Source organism: Bos indicus, chromosome 12 (genome assembly GCF_029378745.1).
Source record: "Bos indicus isolate NIAB-ARS_2022 breed Sahiwal x Tharparkar chromosome 12, NIAB-ARS_B.indTharparkar_mat_pri_1.0, whole genome shotgun sequence".
In the NCBI taxonomy this organism is placed as follows: Eukaryota; Metazoa; Chordata; class Mammalia; order Artiodactyla; family Bovidae; genus Bos; species Bos indicus.
The window spans coordinates 65,957,271-65,980,132 of record NC_091771.1 but is presented as its reverse complement, the minus strand read 5'-3'; the positions used below and the strand labels follow the sequence as shown (position 1 = coordinate 65,980,132).

General features: G+C 36.1%; 1 protein-coding gene across 9 annotated transcripts in view; it reads right to left on the bottom strand.

Moving 5' to 3' along the window:
* The window catches only part of GPC5 (glypican 5), a 1,588,740-nt gene that overhangs the window by 1,114,245 nt on the left and 451,633 nt on the right, over nucleotides 1–22,862 (bottom strand). Inside the window, exon 6 of one of the 9 annotated variants that reach the window (XM_070799873.1) lies at nucleotides 16,364–22,489. The exons of the other annotated variants lie outside the window; for them this stretch is intronic. Within the exon in view, the coding sequence (XP_070655974.1) occupies nucleotides 22,363–22,489 (127 nt within the window). The 3' untranslated portion in view covers nucleotides 16,364–22,362. Of the gene's footprint in view, nucleotides 1–16,363; nucleotides 22,490–22,862 lie in introns of those variants that run through there. 9 annotated transcript variants of the gene reach the window in all.

The following is a 22,862-nucleotide window of genomic DNA, read 5'->3' as shown; positions in this document are numbered from 1 at the left end:
GGGGCATTACGAAAGCTTGGGCAGTGGTTATCTATCACATTTTCCCATTGTTATTAATTGCCAGGTTTTGAAAGTTAAAATTTCAAAATGTTAACAACAAAGAAGGCATGCCATTGTATATTAGCTGAATCCAACCTTTTTTACCTTCTCATTTCTTACTTTTCTTTCACAGCACAATTCTTGAAATAAAAGTCCACCAGACTATAAGGACAACTATTTGTTAAATTATTATTTATTGGCTCAGATGGTAAAGAATCTGCCTGCAGTGCAGGAGACCTGAGTTTAATCCCTTGATCAGGAAGATCCCCTGGAGAAAGGAAGGGCTACCCACTCCAGTGTTCTTGTCTGGAGAATTCCATGGACAGAGGAGACTGGCAGGCTGCAGTCCATGGGGTCACAAAGAGTCAGGTATGACTGAGTGACTAACACTTTTCACAGGCCCATTAAAATGGCCAAAATCAGGAGCAATGACAATGCCCAGTGGTGTGCGGATGTGGAGCCAGAAGATCTCTCAGATATTGCTTGTAGGAATGCAAAATAGTTCAGCCTCTTTCAAAGACAGTTTGACTTTTCTTACAAAATTAAACATACACTTGCCATTTGATCTAGCAATCACAACCCTTGGAACTTCCCCTTAAAAGTTGAAAACTAATATCCACACATAACCTGCTGCTGCTACTGCTAAGTCACTTCAGTCGTGTCCGACTCTGTGCGACCCCATAGACGGCAGCCCACCAGGCTCCCCCATCCCTGGGATTCTCCAGGCAAGAACACTGGAGTGGGTTGCCATTTCCTTCTCCAATGCATGAAAGTGAAAAGTGAAAGTGAAGTCACTCAGTCGCGTCCGACTCTTCGCAACCCCACGGATTGCAGCCTACCAGGCTCCTCCGCCCATGGGATTTTCCAGGCAAGAATATTGGAGTGGGGTGCCATTGCCTTCTCCAACACAAAACCTGCACTAGGATGTTTATAGCAGCTTTATTCATAATTCCCAGAACCCGGAAGCTACCAAGATGTCCTTCAGTAGATGTACTGATAAACTATGGCACATACAAGCAAGGAATATCTTCACCGCTAAAAAGAAATGAGCGCTCTAGCCATGGAAACACATGAAGGAATCATAAATGTATATTACTAAGAAGCCCATCTGAAAAGGTTGTGTATTTTGTGATGCCAACTATGTGACACTCTGGAAAAAGTAAAATGGACAGTAAAAAGATCAGTGGTTGCCAGAAGGTATGGCCAGGGTTGGAATGAATGGGTGGAGCACAGAGGATTTTTAGGGCAGTGAAACTACTCTGAATGAAGCTGTGCAGAAGGATTCTTGTCATTGTACAGATTTCAAACACATAAAATGCACACTACCAACTGTGAACCCCTACGGTAACCTCTGGGCTTTGCGTGATTATGATGCATCAGTGTAAGTTCATTGGCCGTAACAAACGGTGGTGGGGTGTGGGTGGCACACTGATAATGAGGGAAGCTCTGCAAGTGAAAAAGGACAGAAGGGAAGTCCCTACACAGGCCTCTTAATTTTGCTGTGAACCTAAAATTGATTTTAAAAATCTTTTTAAAAATCCAAGTTCCCCTTTATCCTTCAGCTCGTGTCTATTCAGTTTAATCGACAGATTAGCGCCAAAATACTTATTTACAATATCCACTGAATCTTCTAATTGCCAAAAGAACACTCCTAACTATACCTGATGATTGGTCTCTCTGCTGTGTTTGTCACTTCACTGATACACGTGCTCTCTCTTAGTTTCAGCACATTATTCTCTCCAGGTTCATCTCCTACAGCTCCTGCTGCTCTGCTTTGGAGATTCGGAGGTCATATCTTTGGCTTTCTGGATTTCTGATTCTACACACTCTCCCTGGGTGACCTCAACCATGTTGTTTTCTCACCTCTCACTGTGACATTCAAATTCGTAACTTTGTCTCTCACTTCTCTCTTGAGAGTCTGACTCATAATCCCTGGCCGCCTGCTCATCTGATTAGAGCCAGCCTCCACTTTGCAGCAAAGGTGAATCTACTTTAGGGTGTGATGAGGATGGCATAATAATTCTCTAACTATATAAAAGTTATTAATATGAAACACTGTTGAACTGATTCAGACAGGTGCAAAAGTTAAATGGCAGAAGAAATTACATAAATTTAACAAGACACAACTCAATGCAGTGTTCCACAGCTAAGTAAAGCAAGAAAGTCAACACACTTTGTTGGCTAGGGTCTCTTTGGGATCATTGACTGGAGATTTTGTTTCTTTCTCTTCCTTTTTTGTTAATTTAATTTTTCCCCTGTGGTCTAAAAGGCTAATGAAGCTTCAAAAGTTCCCACCGAGGTCCCAGACCGTAACTTATGCAGAAGAAGCTGGGTCATTAAGCTAAAGGTCTCTGGATGAGCATCTTCTTTAACAAGCAGAAAGGTGATCTTGACCTGTATTGTCATTCAGGGAATAACTTTCCTGATTCCCAAGAATAGAATCATAATTGAGTCTCCCACATGAAAGGCAATCAGATCAAGACATTTTGGGTTAATTTTGCTTTTCTGTAGAATGGGATCTTGACAAAAACCTTCTTTTAAAACCGGGATTTCTAACAAATAGTAATTTTATTCAGTCATTTTATTTCTTAGAAATTCATGACAGATACAAACAAGGAAATCTTAAATTTGCCTCAGGAGTAAGAGAAATACATATATTTTACTTCAAATGTCAAATTATCATATACAATAGCCCTAATTTCTGATGTAACTATTAACAAGCCTTCAATTATTTCAAACTGCCAAACTATCCCAGTTTGCAAAATATGTGTGAAATTATTCCCGGAAACCAAACAATGCAACTATTAAGGAAGCAGCTTTCTTTTTTATTTGAGATTAATAAAAATATTTTAAGCGGTAAATAAAATAGTTGGAATATAAATATTTTGTCCCAGTCCCTAAAGAGTCTAGAGTGTGAATAGAAATATGGTGGCATTATGAACACAAGAGTCTTTTCTAATATAACATAAGCCTCAAATATATTGAGTGATATTTAAAAATGCAATAAAATTTACCATAAGATTAAACTAAAGTGTTGTAATTAATGATTAAGAGCACCACACTTTTATAAATACATTTGTTATATCAAAAAGAAATGACTTGTGAATCATTCAGAATAAGAAATTAATTAACAGTAATATAAAGGTATATAACTGGGGGAGAATATTTTTTCATGTATGTCCATAAATAAATCTGCAATGGCACCATATCAAAATGCAAGCTTCTGTTTCAGAAATAGCACAAGAAAATTTGCTATACTACAAATGAATTAAATATTCATAAATTTAATGTAAACCGGTAGGGAATGAAAACTAAAAGATTTAAGTGAAAAGGATAGAGCTGAACTGTATAAAAGATAATGATTTCTGGAGAAATAACTTCTCTGATGTTGATGTAGTAATAAAAATGTAGTAATAACATCAATTTCTTATATCCCTATCAGTAATAATATCAATTTCCCATATAACAATATCATCATTCAATATTTTCAAATTACAACATTAAAAGAGTACTCCTTTATAACATTAAAGGAGTATTTACTTGATCAAAACTTTTCTAATGAGCATATATTAACATTCAATATTTAAGTATACTTTTAGCAATTAGCATTTTTTTCCATCTGGCTTCCCCACCACCACTTCCCTGCCATCACTTCAAATGCCTTTGTTTTAATCTTTAAACTACAAAGCAGTATAACTATAGTAGGTTAAAGCATTAGTAAATGTTGTGCTGGAGGAATCTAAAACATTTATATGATCAAAGTCTTACTTCCTCTGCTATAATAGATTTTAGCTAATTTTCTCCTTAACATAATTCTTTATTTGTCTTAAAAGGCCAGTATATAAGTGTGTGTGTGTGTGTGTATATATATATATATATATATATATATATATATATATATATAGTATATATATATATATTCAAATTGTTGGGACTAATACTCAGGAAGAAACAGAACCAATGGGATGTAAATGGTAATGAAGAAATTTAGTTGTGTGTGTTTTTATTTTTTAACTATTTCTTTCAATAGTATTTCAAATGTATAGAAAACATACAAACTTTCTAGTATACTTTTTAAACAAGATACAGTGATTATTTACATTTAGCTCCATCTGATTTTTGATTCTCATTCTGTCTCCCACATACACACACTTTAGTATATATTTCCTAAAAACAAGATAATTTTCTCAAAACCAGGACACTTAACATTAATATATAACTCTGTCCCAGTGACTTTTTCATATCTTGCCTTTGTCCCCAGTCCAGAATGGAATCCAGAAGTTTGTATTTAGCTGCCATATCTCTTTAGTCCACTTTGATCTGGAAGGCAGTGTTTCTAGAATCCCCCTCAAGTTGAGTTTAACTGTTATTTTATTATGGTTGGAGAAATGTCCTTATGGCAAGAATGTTAGAGAAGTCATATGTGCACCTCTTGGGCTTCCTAGGTGGCTCTGATGGTAGAGAATCCGCCTGCAATGCAGGAGACCTGGGTTCGATTCCTGGGTTGGGAAGATACCCTAGAAAAGAAAATGGCTACCCACTCCAGTATTCTTGCCTGGAAAAGTCCATGGACACAGGAGCCTGGCAGGATACAGGCCATGGGGTCGCAAACAGTAGGACATGACTGAGTGACTAATACTCTCATTCACTTAGGTACATCAGGAGGCACATGATGTCACTTTATTCCAGTGTTGATAATAATAACGTTGATGATTGGATTGAAGTGTTTTACTTTGTATTTATCCAGTAAAACTCACATTTGTTTATTATGTAATTAGAAGTCTGACACTATGTCAATATGATGCTTCTCATCAAAACCTTACCTACTACTTTTAGCAAAAACTGATAATTCTTGACTTAACTATTACTCTGATGGCTACAAAATAGTGATTTTCTAATCTCTTCATTTAGTCAGCATTTATCTGTTGACATTTTGTTGCAGGGCTTTCCTTGTTGCTCAGTAGTAAGGAATCTGCCTGTCAATGCAACAGACGTGAGTTTGATCACTGGGCTGGGAAGATCCCATGGAGATAGAAATGGCTATGTACTCCAGTATGTTTGCTTAAGAAATTCCATTGACAGAGGAGCCTTACAGTTCATGGGGTCACAAAAGAGTCAGATACGACTTAGTGAGTATACAACAACATTCTACTTCAAGAGAGAGTCATTCATTCTTACCTATGTATCCATTCATTTATGCATTTATATCAGTTTGGATTCATGGATTCTCATTTTATTAAACAAATTTTATCTTTTACTGTACATTTTTGTTTCTGATATTCTATTTATGCTAGATTTGTCCATTTGGAGCCTCTTCAATCTGGATCCTGGCTGCTGTTAATATGTCCCTATTATTATTTAAGAAATTCTTTACACACCTTCTAACACAGGGAACGTGTTGCCTGGGAAATCCCATGGACGGAGGAGCCTGCTGGGTTAGAGTCCATGGAGTCACAAAAGAGTCAGACATGACTTAGTGACTAAAGAACAACTTTATAAGATATTCTAAGCTTATCCTTACTTTCACTGTCCAGACTCTGGAATCCTCCATTTCCCCAAGGATCTCTGGTTACCTTGACTGGAGAATTTGGCAATAGATACAGTAATTGATATTGATGTGATATGGCTTCTACATATTCAACAGAGCTAGACACTGTATGTATGTGTGTGTCTACCTAAGTATCATGAATGTATCTGTTCATCTATCTATATTGAAAAGCCATGAAATAACATTTATAATCTTAAATTCAATACAATAAAACAAAGGTCATTTTAGTATTAACACATTAGTATTACAATATATAACAGCTGGGAACTGGCTCCCATTATCCTCAATGTATTTTTTATTTAATCAATCCTAAAATATCAGAAAATGTTTCTAAAATTGCTAACACATGGCACTACCAACAGATAAATCATACTAATTAATTTTGTTCAATATTTGTTTATAGTTACTGATCATGAGTGTAATGGGGTAGGGGACTTTGGCTACTGGTTACATACAGTGAAATGCACAAATTTTACATGCATCATTCTGTGAGTTTTAGTAAACATAAACTCCCATAATTCATACTCCTATCAAGATATAGAACATTACCACCACTCTAGAAAGTTCACTTGCCCACTTTCCACCAAGCACTAGTGTTCTGGTGTTTTCACCATTAGATTATATTGCTCTTTCAAACACTTCATAAAAATGACATCTTATAGTAGGTACTCCTGGTCCTGTCTTAATTCACTAGGTATAATATTTTGAGATTCAGATATGTTGCATGTATCAGCAGTTTATTCCTTTGTATTAGTGTATAGAGTTCATTGTATACCTACACCAAAATTTGTTTATTCTTTTTGTTCTTCATGGATATATGTACTTTTCCATTTTTGGCAATCTTAAATAAGGATAATATGAATTATTTTGAACAAATCTTTTATGGAGATATATTTCCATTAAGTTCAGTTCAGTCATTCAGTTGTGCCCGACTCTTTGCAAACCCATGAATTGCAGCACGCCAGGCTTCCCTGTCCATCACCAACTTCCAGAGTTCACTCCGACTCACGTCCATCTAGTCAGTGATTCCATCCAGCTGTCTTATCCTCTGTCGTCCCCTTCTCTTCCTGCTCCCAATCCCTCCCAGCATCAGTGTCTTTTCCAATGAGTCAACTCTTCACATGAGGAGGCCAAAGTACTGGAGATTCAGCTTTAGCATCATTCCTTCCAAAGAAATCCCAGGGTTGATCTGCTTCAGAATGGACTGGTTGGATCTCCTTGCAGTCAAAGGGACTCTTAAGAGTCTTCTCCAACACCACAGTTCAAAAGCATCAATTCTTTGGCGCTCAGCTTTCTTCACAGTCCAACTCTCATATCCATACATGACCACTGGAAAAATCATAGCCTTGACTAGACGGACCTTTGTTGGCAAAGTAATATCTCTACTTTTGAATGTGCTATCTAGGTTGGTCATAACTTTTCTTCCAAGGAGTAAACGTCTTTTAATTTCATGGCTGCAGTCACCATTTGCAGTGATTTTGGAGCCCCAAAAAATAAAGTCTGACACTGTTTCCACTGTTTCCCCATCTATTTCCCATGAAGTGATGGGACCAGATGCCAAAATCTTCGTCTTCTGAATGTTGAGCCTTAAGCCAACATTTTCACTCTCCACTTTCACTTTCATCAAGAGGCTTTTGAGTTCCTCTTCACTTTCTGCCATAAGGGTGGTGTCATCTGCATATCTGAGGTTACTGATATTTCTCCCAGCAATCTTGATTCTAGCTTCTGCTTCTTCCAGCCCAGCGTTTCTCATGATGTACTCTGCATATAAGTTAAATAAGCAGGATCACAATATGCAGCCTTGACATACTCCTTTTCCTATTTGGAACCAGTCTGTTGTTCCATGTCCAGTTCTAACTGTTGCTTCCTGACCTGCATACAAATTTCTCAAGAGGCAGGTCAGGTGGTCTGGTACTCCCATCTCTTTCAGAATTTTCCACAGTTTATTGTGATCCATACAGTCAAAGGTTTGAAATAGTCAAGAAAGCAGAAATAGATGTTTTTCTGGAACTCTCTTGCTTTTTTTGATGATCCAGAGGATGTTGGCAATTTGATCTCTGGTTCCTCTGCCTTTTCTAAAACCAGCTTGAACATCTGGAAGTTCACGGTTCACATATTGCTGAAGCCTGGCTTGGAGAATTTTGAGCATTACTTTACTAGCGTGTGAGATGAGTTCAATTGTGCGGTAGTTTGAGCATTCTTTGGCATTGCCTTTCTTTGGGATTGGAATGAAAACTGACCTTTTCCAGTCCTGTGGCCAGTGCTGAGTTTTCCAAATTTGCCTGCATATTGAGTGCAGCACTTTCACAGCATCATCTTTCAGGATTTGAAAGAGCTCCACTGGAATTCCATCACCTCCACTAGCTTTGTTCGTAGTGATGCTTTCTAAGGCCCACTGGACTTCACATTCCAGGATGTCTGGCTCTAGGCACGTGATCACACCATCATGATTATCTTGGTTGTGAAGATCTTTTTTGTACAGTTCTTCTGTGTATTCTTGCCACCTCCTCTTAATATCTTCTGCTTCTGTTAGGTCCATACCATTTCTGTCATTTATCAAGCCCATCTTTGCATGAAATGTTCCCTTGGTATCTCTAATTTTCTTGAAGAGATCTCTAGTCTTTCCCATTCTATTGTTTTCTTCTATTTCTTTGCATTGATCGCTGAGGAAGGCTTTCTTATCTCTTCTTGCTATTCTTTGGAACTCTGGATTCAGATGCTTATATTCCACGTTCAAATTCAGGAGGGGCGGCGGTGAGGAGATACCCCTCGTCCAAGGTAAGGAGCAGCAGCTGCACTTTGCTGGAGCAGCTGTGAAGAAATACCCCACGTCCAAGGTAAGAGAAACCCAAGTAAGACAGTAGATGTTTCAAGAGGGCATCAGAGGGCAGACACACTGAAACCATATTTCCATTACTCTTGTGTAAATGTCTAATGGTATAATTGCCAAGTGAATGAGGAGGATTGTTTATAACTCTACGAGAAAATGTCAAAACACAACCCATAGTGATTATACCATTTTAAATGTCAATCAGAATGTATGAGTTAATCCACATACATACTCAGCAACAACTGGTTCGGTTAAGTCCTTTTTCAGCTGAGTTATTAAAATGTGTGAAATAGTATCTCATTATGGTTTTGATTTACATCTCCCTGATGACTAATAATTTTGAGCAACTTTTATGTGCTAATTGACCATTCATATATCTTCCTGTCGGGAGCCGCGTTAGGCATTACTGACAAAATGGAGGCACAGCCCCAGACCCCTCTCCTCATTCCGCAGGCACGGTCCCGGATGAAGGAGTTAGGCCTTGTAATTCTGACTTGTCTTTTCCTCTCCTCTGCTGAGTTGACTGAAAAGGAATATTAAGGTGCTTATTGTTCTTGAGAGGAGCATGAGAAGGCACAAAGCCTTCTGCAACTGTGCTCAGGGAATAATTCATAAAGTTAATCACTGACATTTGTTTAAGGACTTTTACAAAAGAGTATTCCAGGATGAGCACATAGGCTGTAGTTTGAGGCCATGGGAGGGATTGCTATCTGAAGCCTATTTGTGAGGAGAAAGTTTACAGCAAAGGAGTTTACTGAATTTAGGGCTTAGAAATAATTAAAATAGTTAGAAGTTAAAGATTTAAGGAATGTTGTAAAGTTAGCATATTTTACTATAGCTTATAGAAGTTAGGAGTTTTTAGAGACACTATAGCTAGAAGCCTTTTTAAGAGATAGTGGGCTCAGGATGTTAGGGGCAAACAGGATTTAGAAAGATAAGTAGTAAACTGAGGAATGTAGCATGAGTTACAATGTAATCACAAGTTAACTATAGGACACATTAGAGGAGGTAGATAATAGATGATAAGGCTGATTCCCAGAGAATCACTAAAGCAGGAACTCTGAAGAGCAACAATGATTTATGGAGGTAATAAATTTGGGTGAGGGGGAACTGAAAATGTCAAACCTCTGACCTAATACTTTTGTAAAAGTATAAAAGAAAATCTTAAACTTGAAATAAATAGGCAGTCCAAGAAAACGGAGAGGCTGTCTCATTGCCGACACCGTTCATCTCTTCAGGTTGAATCCCTGGCTGCTGGAGCTGGACTCCGGCATCTTCCTTTGTGACATAAGTGTCTATTCAAATTCTTAGCCACTCTGTTGGATTGTCTTCTTTCACAATTAATTCGCAGGCCTTCCTTTTATAGTCTAGATAAAAGACTTTTGTCCAATATAATTTTTATACACATTTATCCCAGTGTGTGACTTTGTACCCATTTTGTTTTTTAAATAAATATACATTAACTTTTGATGCAACTTAAAAAGTTCAATGGCATTTTTAGCAAATAGCAAATTTTAATAGCACTTTAAAAAGCTACAGCTATTGTTTTCTGTGCCCTAAGTCAAGAAGATATAAATCTGTATTCATTTAAAAGTTGTACAAATTTTGTTTATATTTAAGTTGGAGAAGGAAATGGCAACCCACTCCAGTACTCTTGCCTGGAAAATCCCATGGACATAGAAGCCTGGTAGACTACAGTCCATGGGATCGCAAAGAGTCGGACATGACTGAGAGACTTCACTTTCTATGATCCATCTATGAATTGATTTTTATGGATGGTCTGATACATACATACATGCACACAAGAATACATGCTCAACTGAACATTTTTAAAACCATTTGCTGACAGTACTTTTACTTACCAATTGGATTGCTTTAGCAACTTTGTTGAACATTAATTGACCTTACTTTTTTGTTTCAGTGATCTACTCATCTAATTTAATGCCAATTCCATATGTATGGTATACTATAGCTCTAATTTAAATATCGATGTAAGATAGTGAAAAGCCATGCAATCATAAGCATTGTTTTCAATATTTTTGGTTACTCTATGTCCTTTATATGTTCATATAGATTTTTAAATCAATTTGTCTTTTCCATAAAACAGACTGTTGAAATTTTGATTTGTATTGCACAGAATCCTGACATTAATTTGGCAGAGCATTGACATCTTAACAACATTGTTAAAATCTATAGACATGGTATTTTTTCCCAGTTATTTAGATATATTTTACGGGTTATAGAATTCTTATTAGCAGGTATGATTTTTTAAAATATTTTAAAAATATAATTTCATTGTCTTTTTCTTATACTGTTTCTGAAAAAAAATTCTTGTTATCTAGTTCCTTTCAAAATTGTTTATTCCTGTTTAGTTTTTGAACAGTTTGCTCTGATACCTTTAGGTCATTAAATATTCTTTATATCATGCTTTGAGAGTGCTGATCTAATTTATTCTTGAATTTATTTGATTTCACCAAATTCAGAAATCCCTATATGTTATTTATTCAAATAAATTTTTTGCTCCATATTTTTTCCTCTTTTTCTGCATTTCTAATTATATGTTTGGCAAACTGTGTCTCACATGTTTCTGAGTTTTGGTGTTTTGTTTTTTGTTTTTTGTTTTCCTTTAATCATTCTCTTTCCTTAGGTAAAGACAATTGCTATTGATTTAAATTCAAATTTACTTACTCCTTCCAATCTCTCTCCAATAGTGTTAAAATCATCCTAGAAAATGCTTAATTTTAGATATTTTATTTTGAATTCTACAGTTTCTATTTTGTGTTCTTGATACATAGATAGTCAGGAAGATATTATTTCATATCTGTTTTCTCAATAGAAACATATTTTCCTTTAGGTCCTTGGGCATATTTAATGTGGCTACTTCAGGGTCTTACACACTAACTGTAACGTGTGTACATCTCAAGTCTATGAGTTCTTTAATACAACCTGTCTTTTGTTTTGACTCTAAGTCCAATTTCTCATTTTCCTTGCCCTATATGTCATTTTTAAAACTAAAGTTTGTGGATATATTATAAACTTAGATTATATTGTTTTCCTCTAAAGAACATTTTTAGGTATGGCTAGCAGTTATTCTCAGGACTGACTCCAAGCACTGTCTCCCATACCACAGACAACAGCTAAGCTTCACTCAGTTCTAGCTTTCGAGCTGTTTGTTGTGCTAGGAAATCTGGAGTAACCCTCATCAAGTACAGTTCAGGGATTAGTCAAACATTTAAGGAGATTTCATATGTGGATTTGAGGTTTCTTTCCTCTGTGGTTTCCTCCCTTACTGGCTTGACCTCTTACTTTCAGACCTCTCTTGTACTTTCAAACCTCAATATCTGAGTCTTCAGTCTTGGATTTGGCTTGAGTTCTAGCCATCTGGTGTCATGTGAGCTGGGAGTGTCCTCTGACAGAAAGCCTCATAAGTATAAATGTCACCCAGCACAATTATCTTCCTTTAAGGGTCAAATCCCCACAAGCCTCTCAGCTTTCCTTTCATTATTTTCCTATGCCTGTTTTTATATTTTTCTAAGTTTATAATCTTTAGTTCCAGCTTTGCTGCTATTCCTGGAATTGTAACCAAGTCATTCCTTTTTTTATATGTCATTATAAGGTATTATGATTCAAATATTTTCAGTCTATAAAAACTGCCAGTTCTTTTTCTTACTCTGCCAGGAATAGTGTTATGACTAAACCGACTTAGCTTCACTGTAGCTTCACAGCAGCTACACTATACATACACATACACCTTGACACCATGCACAAGTATATAACTTTATTTAATCCTGAAAATAACATTGGGGATAAGCACATGTATCCCATTTACATTGTAGAAAGCAATACTGAGAGATATTGCTGCTTAGGCAAGTTCAAAAAGTTCAGTACAGTAAAGTCAATCACAGTCATATCACATTCTATTACTATTCATTCTCCACCCCCGTTTCAAGAATATACATCTGAAATCTATAATCTGAAAATGTTAACACCTTGATGAGTACCAATTGAACAGTATAACTTAGTGGTTAAGGTTAGGGTTAGAATCAGAAAAACTTGGTTTTTAATCCTGCCTTATCACGTACTATCTTGCACTTCACTATCACCTACTATCTTTAGGTAATGAAAAAAATCAATGAAAGGAAAATGATATTAATAACATAAAACTGCTGTGAGGATTAAATGTGATATATCATGTGGACTAGCTAATGATATAACTATCAGAGTTTTATTCTAAGATACCAAGAATTTAATCTTGCAAAAGAATTTTTAAAAAACTGTCTTGCGATATATGTATATCAGACTTGATCTATCACAGCTGGATAAGTAATCCCTATAAAATACAAAATGAGAAGAAAGGGAATGAAAATTTACTGGAACTGTACTATATGCCTAACACCAAGATAGAAATTTTAAAATATATTATTATATTTTATTTTCACAGCACACTGTAAAGTAAATATGACTTTACTTTTCACAAATAAAAAGATTTAAAACTTAGAAAACTTAAAGTAATTTATCCATCAACATAAACCGTTATCTCAGATACTATTAGAGCCTTAGTCTGCCTAACACATTTCACTTCCCCATGTTACAAATCTGAACTATAGTGAGTGCTGTGAGTGAGTGGTGAGTACCGACTCTTATGAAAATGAAAATAATTAAAACATAGTCTGTTCTTTAAATGCATTCTGAACTTCCTTTCCTCAGTCTCTCTCCTACTTCCTTCAACTAACTGTCCTAATTTTCTTTCTTCAAAATTTCATGCCAATGTAATTCAACTATAACTTGATCCTGCTATATTTCTCTGTATTGATTTATTTCAGTCTTATTGGATTGGTGCCAAAATGTCGTTTTATGTTCTTCAAAAACCTTTTACATAGCACATAATCACATATTATACTGTTTTAGGTGTTGAGAAAGTGAATTAGACTTATACAGTCTTATTCGTTTTCTCTAAAGATTTTAACCACATTGATTTTATTAACTCTCATATGATCACTTACTATGTTACCCAGCTAATGCATTCTGTCCTAGCCCATGTTTCCAACAGTTCTGAAGAATGGCCTCAATTAGAACACTGCAGAAGGGCCACCATATTGATACTTAAAAGTGGTTCAGCCATTAGAAAAATGGTCTTAAGAATAGGAGAATAAATGTCAGATAGTATATGTAAGATTGTAAACATTAGTTCTGGAGATACTGAAAGGACTGATTCAACGGAAATGAAACAGCAATAAAGGGAGTGGAGACACAGTTACATATAATGATAATAGATGAAGGGTGACTATGACAGTGGATTCTACTCAGCACTCATTCTTTTTGTACTAAAAATGGTTTTACTCAATTTATGACACTTTGTACAGCTTAAGTAGTAATTTTTAAGAGATTAAATAAAAGATTAGGAAGCAAAATGAACCATCCATCTCAACTTGCAGAAAGTAAAAAAAGATACAAAGAAGATTACATCACAGATCAGAAATGAGAAGAAATGAATTTGATTCTCGGCTTTGCCTCTAACATTTCAGGATATTACTTAACAATTATTTTACCAAGAGGATCATCTGTTTTTTACACTCTTTTTAAAAATTGTTCCCTAATTTAGGATTGGTTATCACAAAACATATTTGTGAAGCATCAAACAAAAAGGACATATTTTTTTAATGAGTTTTACATGCAGCCAAAGGCTGTGACGAGAGCCCTTCTCTAATCTTTGTTATCTCTGCACGATAGTCGTTTCCGTGTACTGGCAGTTTAGCAGACTGCAGCACACCATATGAAGTTTGTGACAAGATGCAGAAAGAGAGTTGGGTGATAGAAAACATTTCCTTAGCTCTCACTTTTTCATAACTCAGTGACTTATAACTTGTGTTAAGTGCTGCTTCAACTAACACATAGTTTGTTGTTTTGTTACATTTTTTTTTCTTATTTTTCTACCATTATCTCCTTAAAATATTGACTCCAATCTCTACACTGGTTTGGTAGATGTCAGAAACTAATATTAAGGAAATTTTATTCTTGTTTAAATAACTAACTATGATGCTTGTAAGTGCTAGGAATTCTAAGAAAACCTAACAAACATAGGAGAATATATGAAGCTGGAAAAGATCTCTGATTGAATCTATGTATCCTAACATGAAGTTTCTAAAACTTGTTATAAAGAAAGAGGTCCACCTAGTCTTAGGGTGAGAATCAGGTAATTCTGATAAAAGTGGGTGTGGGAACATTAAGGGCTTGAGGTACTTGTGATTATCATTTTCATTCCCCTTAACAATATTTTTTTCTCTTTTACGTGATCACCATTTAACAGGAATATATTGTGATAGTTCAGAGCATCAGTATTTGAAGTGAATGCCTGAGATCAACTGTCTGGTATTCCTTAGCACTTGCATGGCCTTTGGCAAGTTTCCCGAGATCTCTGTTCCTCAGTTCAAGTGCTATCAAGATAGTCAAATGCTGTCTTAAAGGGCTGCTCCAAGGAATAAATGAGATAATATATGTAATGGCTAGAACGGGGCTGGGATAGTATCAATTACTCAATATATTTGTTACTAGGTAGACTTTCTCTGTGGAGAAGGAAATGGCAACCCACTCCAGTGTTCTTGCCTGGAGAATCCCAGGGACGGGGCAGCCTGGTGGGCTGCCGTCTATGGGGTCGCACAGAGTCGGACATGACTGAAGTGACTTAGCAGCAGCAGCAGCAGCAGCAGACTTTCTCTGAAGATTGGGAAAATTAACAATGAGTGAGAAAAATACTGTTTATACTATAACCCCTACTTCTACTGTCTTTTTGTATCTTCTTCTCAAACAAATCCAACAAGCCCTAGTTCAAATCTATCACTTACAACAAGTTTATCACTTTTCTGACTTCCAAAATATTTATTATACAATCTGTTTTAGAAAGAGGTCACACACTACTTTATGCCATGTTAAAAATATTTTATGTAGGTATCATTTGTCTCCAATACATTTTTAACATTCTTAAGAGGAAAAGTTTCTTATATTGGTTTTGTACTTTTAGACTTTCTTGGGAAAAAAATTAATTCTCTGCTGGATCTCTGTCCACACTTCTGAGTATAACCAAATTGGTAGAACACGGACTGGGATTTCATAAATGTCTTTCTCAAACCACAAATGAAGAGTGAGTGTATAGTCTCCAGACATACTAACATTAGAAGTCACTCATGTCACAGTCAACCACAAGGCATCGGTCATAACTTCAACTACTTTATAGCACCTGAATCCCTGATTCATTTATCAATAAAAGATGGACAGAGAGTGAAACTTAGATGTCAATGAATTTCAACTGACTTTTTATTTTTGGAGGAGTTGGGGAGGATGAAATTTAATTTGCTTCACTTTCTTCTGAAATCATGCATATAGAAAAGAGACAAGTTGTGGATGAGATGAGAAGTAAAATATTAAACATCATACTTGAATACACTATATGGATATTGCTAGGGAGGCAAGTTATATAAACTTTAGAATTACAACATAGTATTAAAAGCCCACATAAAATCTCTTTTTGTTTACTAGGAAAAAATAGAGAACCTCACAACTAAAGAAAAATATTTCCTAATGAGAGTATATGATAAATTATATCTTGATTTTTAATTCCAATATTTTTTGCATATTTAAAAACTTAAGACCAGTTCCCACTAGTAAGCCACAAAGGCAAAAATCTCATAAACATATTAACAAATTGATTTCAGTAGAGTACATATGTAATGTCTAAGTTGAATTTAGTCTAAGAATGGAGATTAGTTAGTATTAATTAGTATAGTTAATCATATTGATAGACTAGAAGAAATCATATGGTCATAATAATACATTAAGAAAATCCATTTGATAAAATTCAATATTCATCCATTACAAAAATTCTTAGCAAACTAAGCAAAGAAGAGAACTTTATTTGACATTAGATATGCAAAATCTATAGAAAATTTCACATTCATGGATGAATAACTATAACTAGCATATTGATTTTGGAATCAAGACAAGAAGAATCATTACTTCCACTTATTATTTAAAATTATAGGAAGTTCTAGACAATTCAGCAAAGTAAGAAAAATAAATAAAATGCATAAGGATTGGAAAGGAAGGGGGAAAATGACCCTTTCACTGGTAATACCATTATACACAAAAAAACTTACAGGTATATTTTTAGAATTAATTAAGGAGTTCTACCAGGTTGCTAGATAGAAAACTGGCATGATAATAAATTACATTTATACTTAGCAGCAACAGTAAGGAAAATAAAATTTTAAAACATTATAATAACATCACTTAATATCAATTTTAAGACGTCATCCAAGAAAATTATAAATTTTACTGAGAAACATTAAAGATACTAAAAAGAGTTAATCAACCAAGATATATACCATGTTCATCACTTTAAAGTTGAAATATGTGAATGCGATGTAAGTATACTCAAAATCCCCATAAATTTGGTAGACTTTGACAAGCTGATTTTAAAATACATATGGAATTTCAAGTATCCAAACACTCGAAGAAGAACAAGGTTCAAGAAGACATATACAGACTTCTTATAAAGATCTACTAATTAGCACACTATGGTATTCACAAGAGGACAGACACTTGGACCAAGGAAACAAGATATAAAGCTCAGAAACAGACCATTCATTTATGGATATCTGATAAATGAGATATTTAGTACTACAGGGTAGTGGAGAAAAACAGACTACGCAGAAAATTGTTTGGAGCCCAAGTGAAAATCCATTGAAACAAAAAATAAAATAAATGGAACTTACATGGCCCTGGGTATAAAATTCATGTCAAGGTGCACCTTTATGTGAAATACATATCCATAATATTTTGAGAAAAAAATTTTTGAGAGTAATACCTTTATTTCCCCAGGGTAAGGACTAATTTCTAAATCACAAAGCACTAATCATAAAGTAAATGACAGATAAATTCTACTGTACAAAAATCATGAATACCTATGCATCAAAATTCACCACTAAGACAGTGAAAATGAAAATCACAGTATGGGAGATTTGTTAAATATAATTAAAGAAGGACCAGAAAAAACAAACAACAAAAACAACCATAAAAACTCCTACAAGTATTAAGAAAATGACAAGACAACCTAGATGAAAAGTGGGCACTTCACAGAGAGGGAATACAAATAACCAGAAGCCATTAGTAATGAGGGAAATGTTAATTAAAGCAAGCAAGAGTCCACTATAAACTGACTGCACAGAACTTTTAAAGTCTGACAATACAAATGTTAGTGAGGGTGTGGACAACAAGAAGTCTCATTGCATAGGGTGAGAGGATAAATCAGGACAACCATACTAAAATGTCACATGGAATTATCTAGTAAATTTGAGAGTATGGAAAACTTATGATCCAGCAGTTTCACTCCTCTGAATACATTGCAGAGATACATGTGCTTATGCGACAGTATATATCATGCTCAGTGGCTAACTCATGTCTGAATCTTTTGCACCCTGTGGCCTGTAACTCGCCAAGCTCCTCTGTCCATGGGATTTCCCAGGCAAGAATACGGGAGTGGGTTGCCATGTCCCCCTTCAGGGGATCTTCAAAACCCAGGGATGAACCCAGGCCGCCTGCATTAGTTGGTGGATACTTACCACTGGCTTTCCAGGTGGCACCAGTGGTAAAGAACCCACCCGCCAATGCATTAGACGTAAAAGAAGTGGAAGCGGAAGTGAAAGTCGCTCAGTCATGTCTGACTCTTTGCGACCCCATAAACTGGAATTCTCCAAGCCAGAATACTGGAGTGGGTAGACATTCCCTTCTCCAGCAGATCTTCCCAACCCAGGGATCAAACTCAAGTCTCTCACATTGCAGGCGGATTCTTTACCAGCTGAACCACCAGGGAAGCCCAGATGTAAGAGAGGTGGGGTCAATCCCTAGGTTAGGTAGATCCCTGGAGGAGGGCACGGCAATCTGCTCCAGTATTCTTGCCTGGAGAATCCCATGGACAGAAAAGCCTGGTGGACTACTTTCCACAGGGTCGCAAAGAGTCGAACAAGACTAAAGGGACAGCCCAGTACTTTACCACTTAGCCACCAGGGAAGCCCCAACAGTATATACATAAGACATACATTAATATATACAAAGACAGCATTGCTCTTAATAGTCCTGATGTGGAAACACCCAAATGTCTATGAGCAGAAGAGATGAAAAAACTGTGTTACAGTCATAAAATATTCACAATTAAAGTGATAAACTGCAGCTGTATATATTAAAATAGATTGAACTTACAAACATAATTTGGAGCATCAGATGTCAGAACACACACTGAAAAATACACAGCGTATGATACTGTTCAAAAACAGACAAAACTTTGTTATTTGCATATATAGATGAAAATATATTTATTTTAAAATGCAAGGGAATGATTCTCAGTAAAGTCAAGAATATTAGATACAGCTGGGAAAATGGAGAGGGTTTGTAATCTGGCAAGAGGCCCATGTTTCTTGAAAAAGATGTTTCTACAATACTAGCAAAATTCTACATCTGATTTGATGGTGTTTACATGAAGTTTACTTCATATGAACTCATTATACTGCACATATATGTTTCATGCTATGTGTCATGTTTAAGGACATATACAAATAATTCTCTTTATATAATTGTAGCTATGATCGCATTTATGTAAATTTATGTAAAATTATTAGGATAATTTTAACAGCATCAATATATAAATATCATTATTCAAAATAAATAGAAAGATTGACTGTAGCTGCTATGTGTATCAATGAAATCTGAAGCAATATTTGTCCCACCGTAATTCATTGAAAGTGAATATGGCCCAGAATTTGGGCTATACAGGCCCACTGGATGTACTAGGACACAACAGTGAACAAATAAAAAATTTACAGATCTCAGGAAAAAGCAATATGTGCCTTGTCTTCAAATCTTGTTCCAACAACTGCTATTTAGAATAAAAAATAATTTCCTTATGTCATACATCAATTGTGGTTGGTAACAGTGTCCCCCAGATACTAATTTCTACTATAAGACTGCACAACTTATTCCAGTAGCATACCCCAATAATTCAGTTACTCAAACACTTTTTCAGTTGAAATTTCTCTTAATGATTCATAAGCCACAAAAGTAGAACTAAAAATGAAATATTAGTACTCTCGCTAGGATTATCAACACATAAATTCAATCACATATCTGTTAAAAAAAAATAAGTAAACTACTTACATAATCCAGAAAGGAAACTAATCAAAAGAAAATTTTGAAAAATATATTCATACGAAGTTCTTTATCACATAAAGTATAGGAAATAGAAAAAATAGGGTAGCTACAGAATTTTATTTTGTGTAGCCTAGAGCTGACACTGATTACTATAAGTTCAATTACTTGTGGTCCTCTTTAATTAAATGTTTCCAAAAAATATAAGTTAAAGCCTTCCATCTGGACCTTTATCAATCTCTTTTCTCCTCTAAAATACTTTTTAAAAAATGAACACAATTACTATAGAATCTGCCAGGTTGTATTTGATTTTTCACTGTTTTTCTTTTTTCAAAAAAAATTAATATCATCTTCCTACACATCATTTTCCTATTCCAAAAACTGGCATTGTGGTTTCCTAAGCTGCTGCTGCAGCTGCTGCTGCTAAGTCGCTCCAGTCGTGTCCGACTCTGTGCGACCCCAGAGACGGCAGCCAACCAGGCTCCCCCGTCCTGACACTAAACAGGTTGTTCTAGCAAAGAACTCGCATACTTCATTGTGATTTTATTCCATCTGGTGCAATGGTGCCATCTACAGGCGTGACTGTGCATTTTCATCTGTATGCCTAAAGATACAACAATGTATCTAGTGAGGCTATTAAATATTAACATTTTGAGATAAGTTACCGGACAAAAGGGAATAGGTTTAATGTGGACCTTCCTTAAAAATGCTTAAAATCAAGATAAAATTCAAAATCAGCACATGTAGAATAATTTGAACTGAATTAATTCCTAAATTGTGTGAGTTGACTTTTCAAAACAACAAATTTTACACCAGTGACATAGGAGAAAAAAAAAAAAGAGGTAAGTGCTGAGTGCCCTTACTTCATCTTTTCTCTTCTTGCCACACCTCCTCTCCTTGTGAGGCAAGTATTAACTGAGCCACATTCAAACTAGTTTCCTCAGGCCACACTGTTGACGTGTGTGGTAGGGAAAGGATTCAGATCTGTGATCTCTGACCTCAAGGCTAACCTTCTTTCCTTTCTACCACAGTCATAAGTCTCAGGGGAAATCCTCCCACAGCTTCAAATAATGGTGAGAGGGTCTGGCACCCCCGCTTTTCTAAGATAGCTCACAAAAAGTGTCTTCTGTGTAGCTTTAAAATACGCATTATTACCCACCAACTGCTGGGCTCCGCCGCACCGGATGTTTTTCTTGCAAAGATACACTATAAATAAAAATTGTAATAAAGTACAATCCAGGAAACAGCTGGTTCCTGGGATGAAGGCAAACAAATGACTAAGCAGTTAATTATATACCCCTTGATTTCAATGCTGGGTGAATTCACCCTTTCTAGAGAGAATAGGAACATTCAATGAGTAACCCCAACTGACAGTATCTTTTCATGCCTGAAACTAAACTAAACTAAATACTTTTCATACTCCTCCAACCCATGCTGTCTAGTCACAGCTTCCCTATCATGGGAAGGAAGAAATATCTTGAAAGGAAACATAATTCCCTACGATTCTCCCATCATTCATCAAGGCTTTCCTTGCATATGCATGCATTCAGTCAACAAATACTTCCCAGTACAACCTTTTGCCATAGGCAGAGGACACATAAGTTTGAACAAAACAGTCCTTACCCACAAAGAACTTACAGTAGTAGAAGGGTTAAGCGTGGGAGACAGTACAGTCAGACATAAATAAATTACACATTTTAAGTTATCATTAAATATTTATTAAATAAAGTCCTTTCTGGTTAAGAAAGGGGCTTCCCTCGTGGCTCAGACAACCAAGACTGCCTGCAATATAGGAGACCCAGGTTCAATCCCTGGGTCGGGAAGTTCCCCTGAAGGGAATGGCAATCCACTCCAGTATACCTGCTTGGAATATTCCATGGACAAAGGAGCCTGTGGGCTAGAGTCCATGGGGTCACAAAGAGTCAGACATGACTGAATGACTAACACTTTGTACACTTTTCTGGCTAACTTAGCCCTTATTGACCCCTCGCTCTGATCTGCCTGATGTCCAGAGCGCTTACACTGTGTAACACTGTCTGGCCAGGTAGGCTTCTGGAGGGAATGGGCAGTGGTTTATCCACCTTTGGTATCCTGATATAATCTGGGAAGGACCTGACCCAACAACTACTTCACTAAATGCTGGTTGCAATAGAAGAAGTAAGAGGGAGGGGTCAGATGAGAGAAGAAGGAAGAAGTCTAGGAAGTGAAAGAACAAAAGAAGGAGAAGAAAGGGGGCATCTCATTTGAACTATTCTTTGCTTTAGGAAAAAGAAAGGATTTCTCACTTGTGAAAAAATAACAATAATAATAATCTTTTCTACCTCAGTGGAACCTGAGTAGAAAACCAGAAATCGCGGCAGAGGTAAGTGAGAACTCTGGTCCCCCTGCAAGGAGTGGGAGAGCTGCTGAAGGCAGAGTCCTGTGGGAACAACAGCAGGAGGGCGCTTCACATCCTGCCTCCATATTTTCATTACCACGGGTCCCAGGATTTAGGTGCCTTTGGTCAGCACACGGCCTGTGATTCCTTGTATATCTTTTTTTTTTTTTCCTTTGGTGGAAAGGATACTATAAAAATGGGAGTATTAGAAGAATTCAAGGAAAGAAAGGGACACAGGAGAATAAGGAGTCACGTTGCTTGTTCTCACTGATCCACCAAGAGCAATGCAAGCTCTGGGCTGTTGTGGTTTCTCTCTTGAATGGGTGGCCTCTCTAGTTATTCTATTACACACTCATTTCTGCTGGTCTTTTTAAACTAGTGTTGAAGACAATTAGGATAATAAGGATGCAAGTCATGTCTACGATGTTCTTGAAATCTTCCAGATGCTGACATGGAAAGCAGCAGACCCCAGGTGTTTGCCATCCTCACATATCGTGGCATTCTGTCAACAGATAAAGTGACAGCAGGACACCAGCTATTAAAAACAATTGCATCCCAACAAGAACTTGAGAACAAATTCCAATATTACATTTGTAAAATACTGACTATGATGTCAGACTCCTTGTCCCATATACTCTGTTGAAACTGAATTTACAAAGTCTGAAAGTGGGAGATTAGTAGATACAGATATGGATCTATATATACAGAGACATAAAGAGAAACATATAAATACAGTCATGTATGTGATAGAATGTCAAAAACACGCTAGGTATCCATGAAAGCTATATTAAACCTTTCAGCTAAGGTTTCAAAACCTAATTTAAAATTGATAGGATTTAACTCTGGGCAGGAGCAGGTATTTTAAATGCTAAATT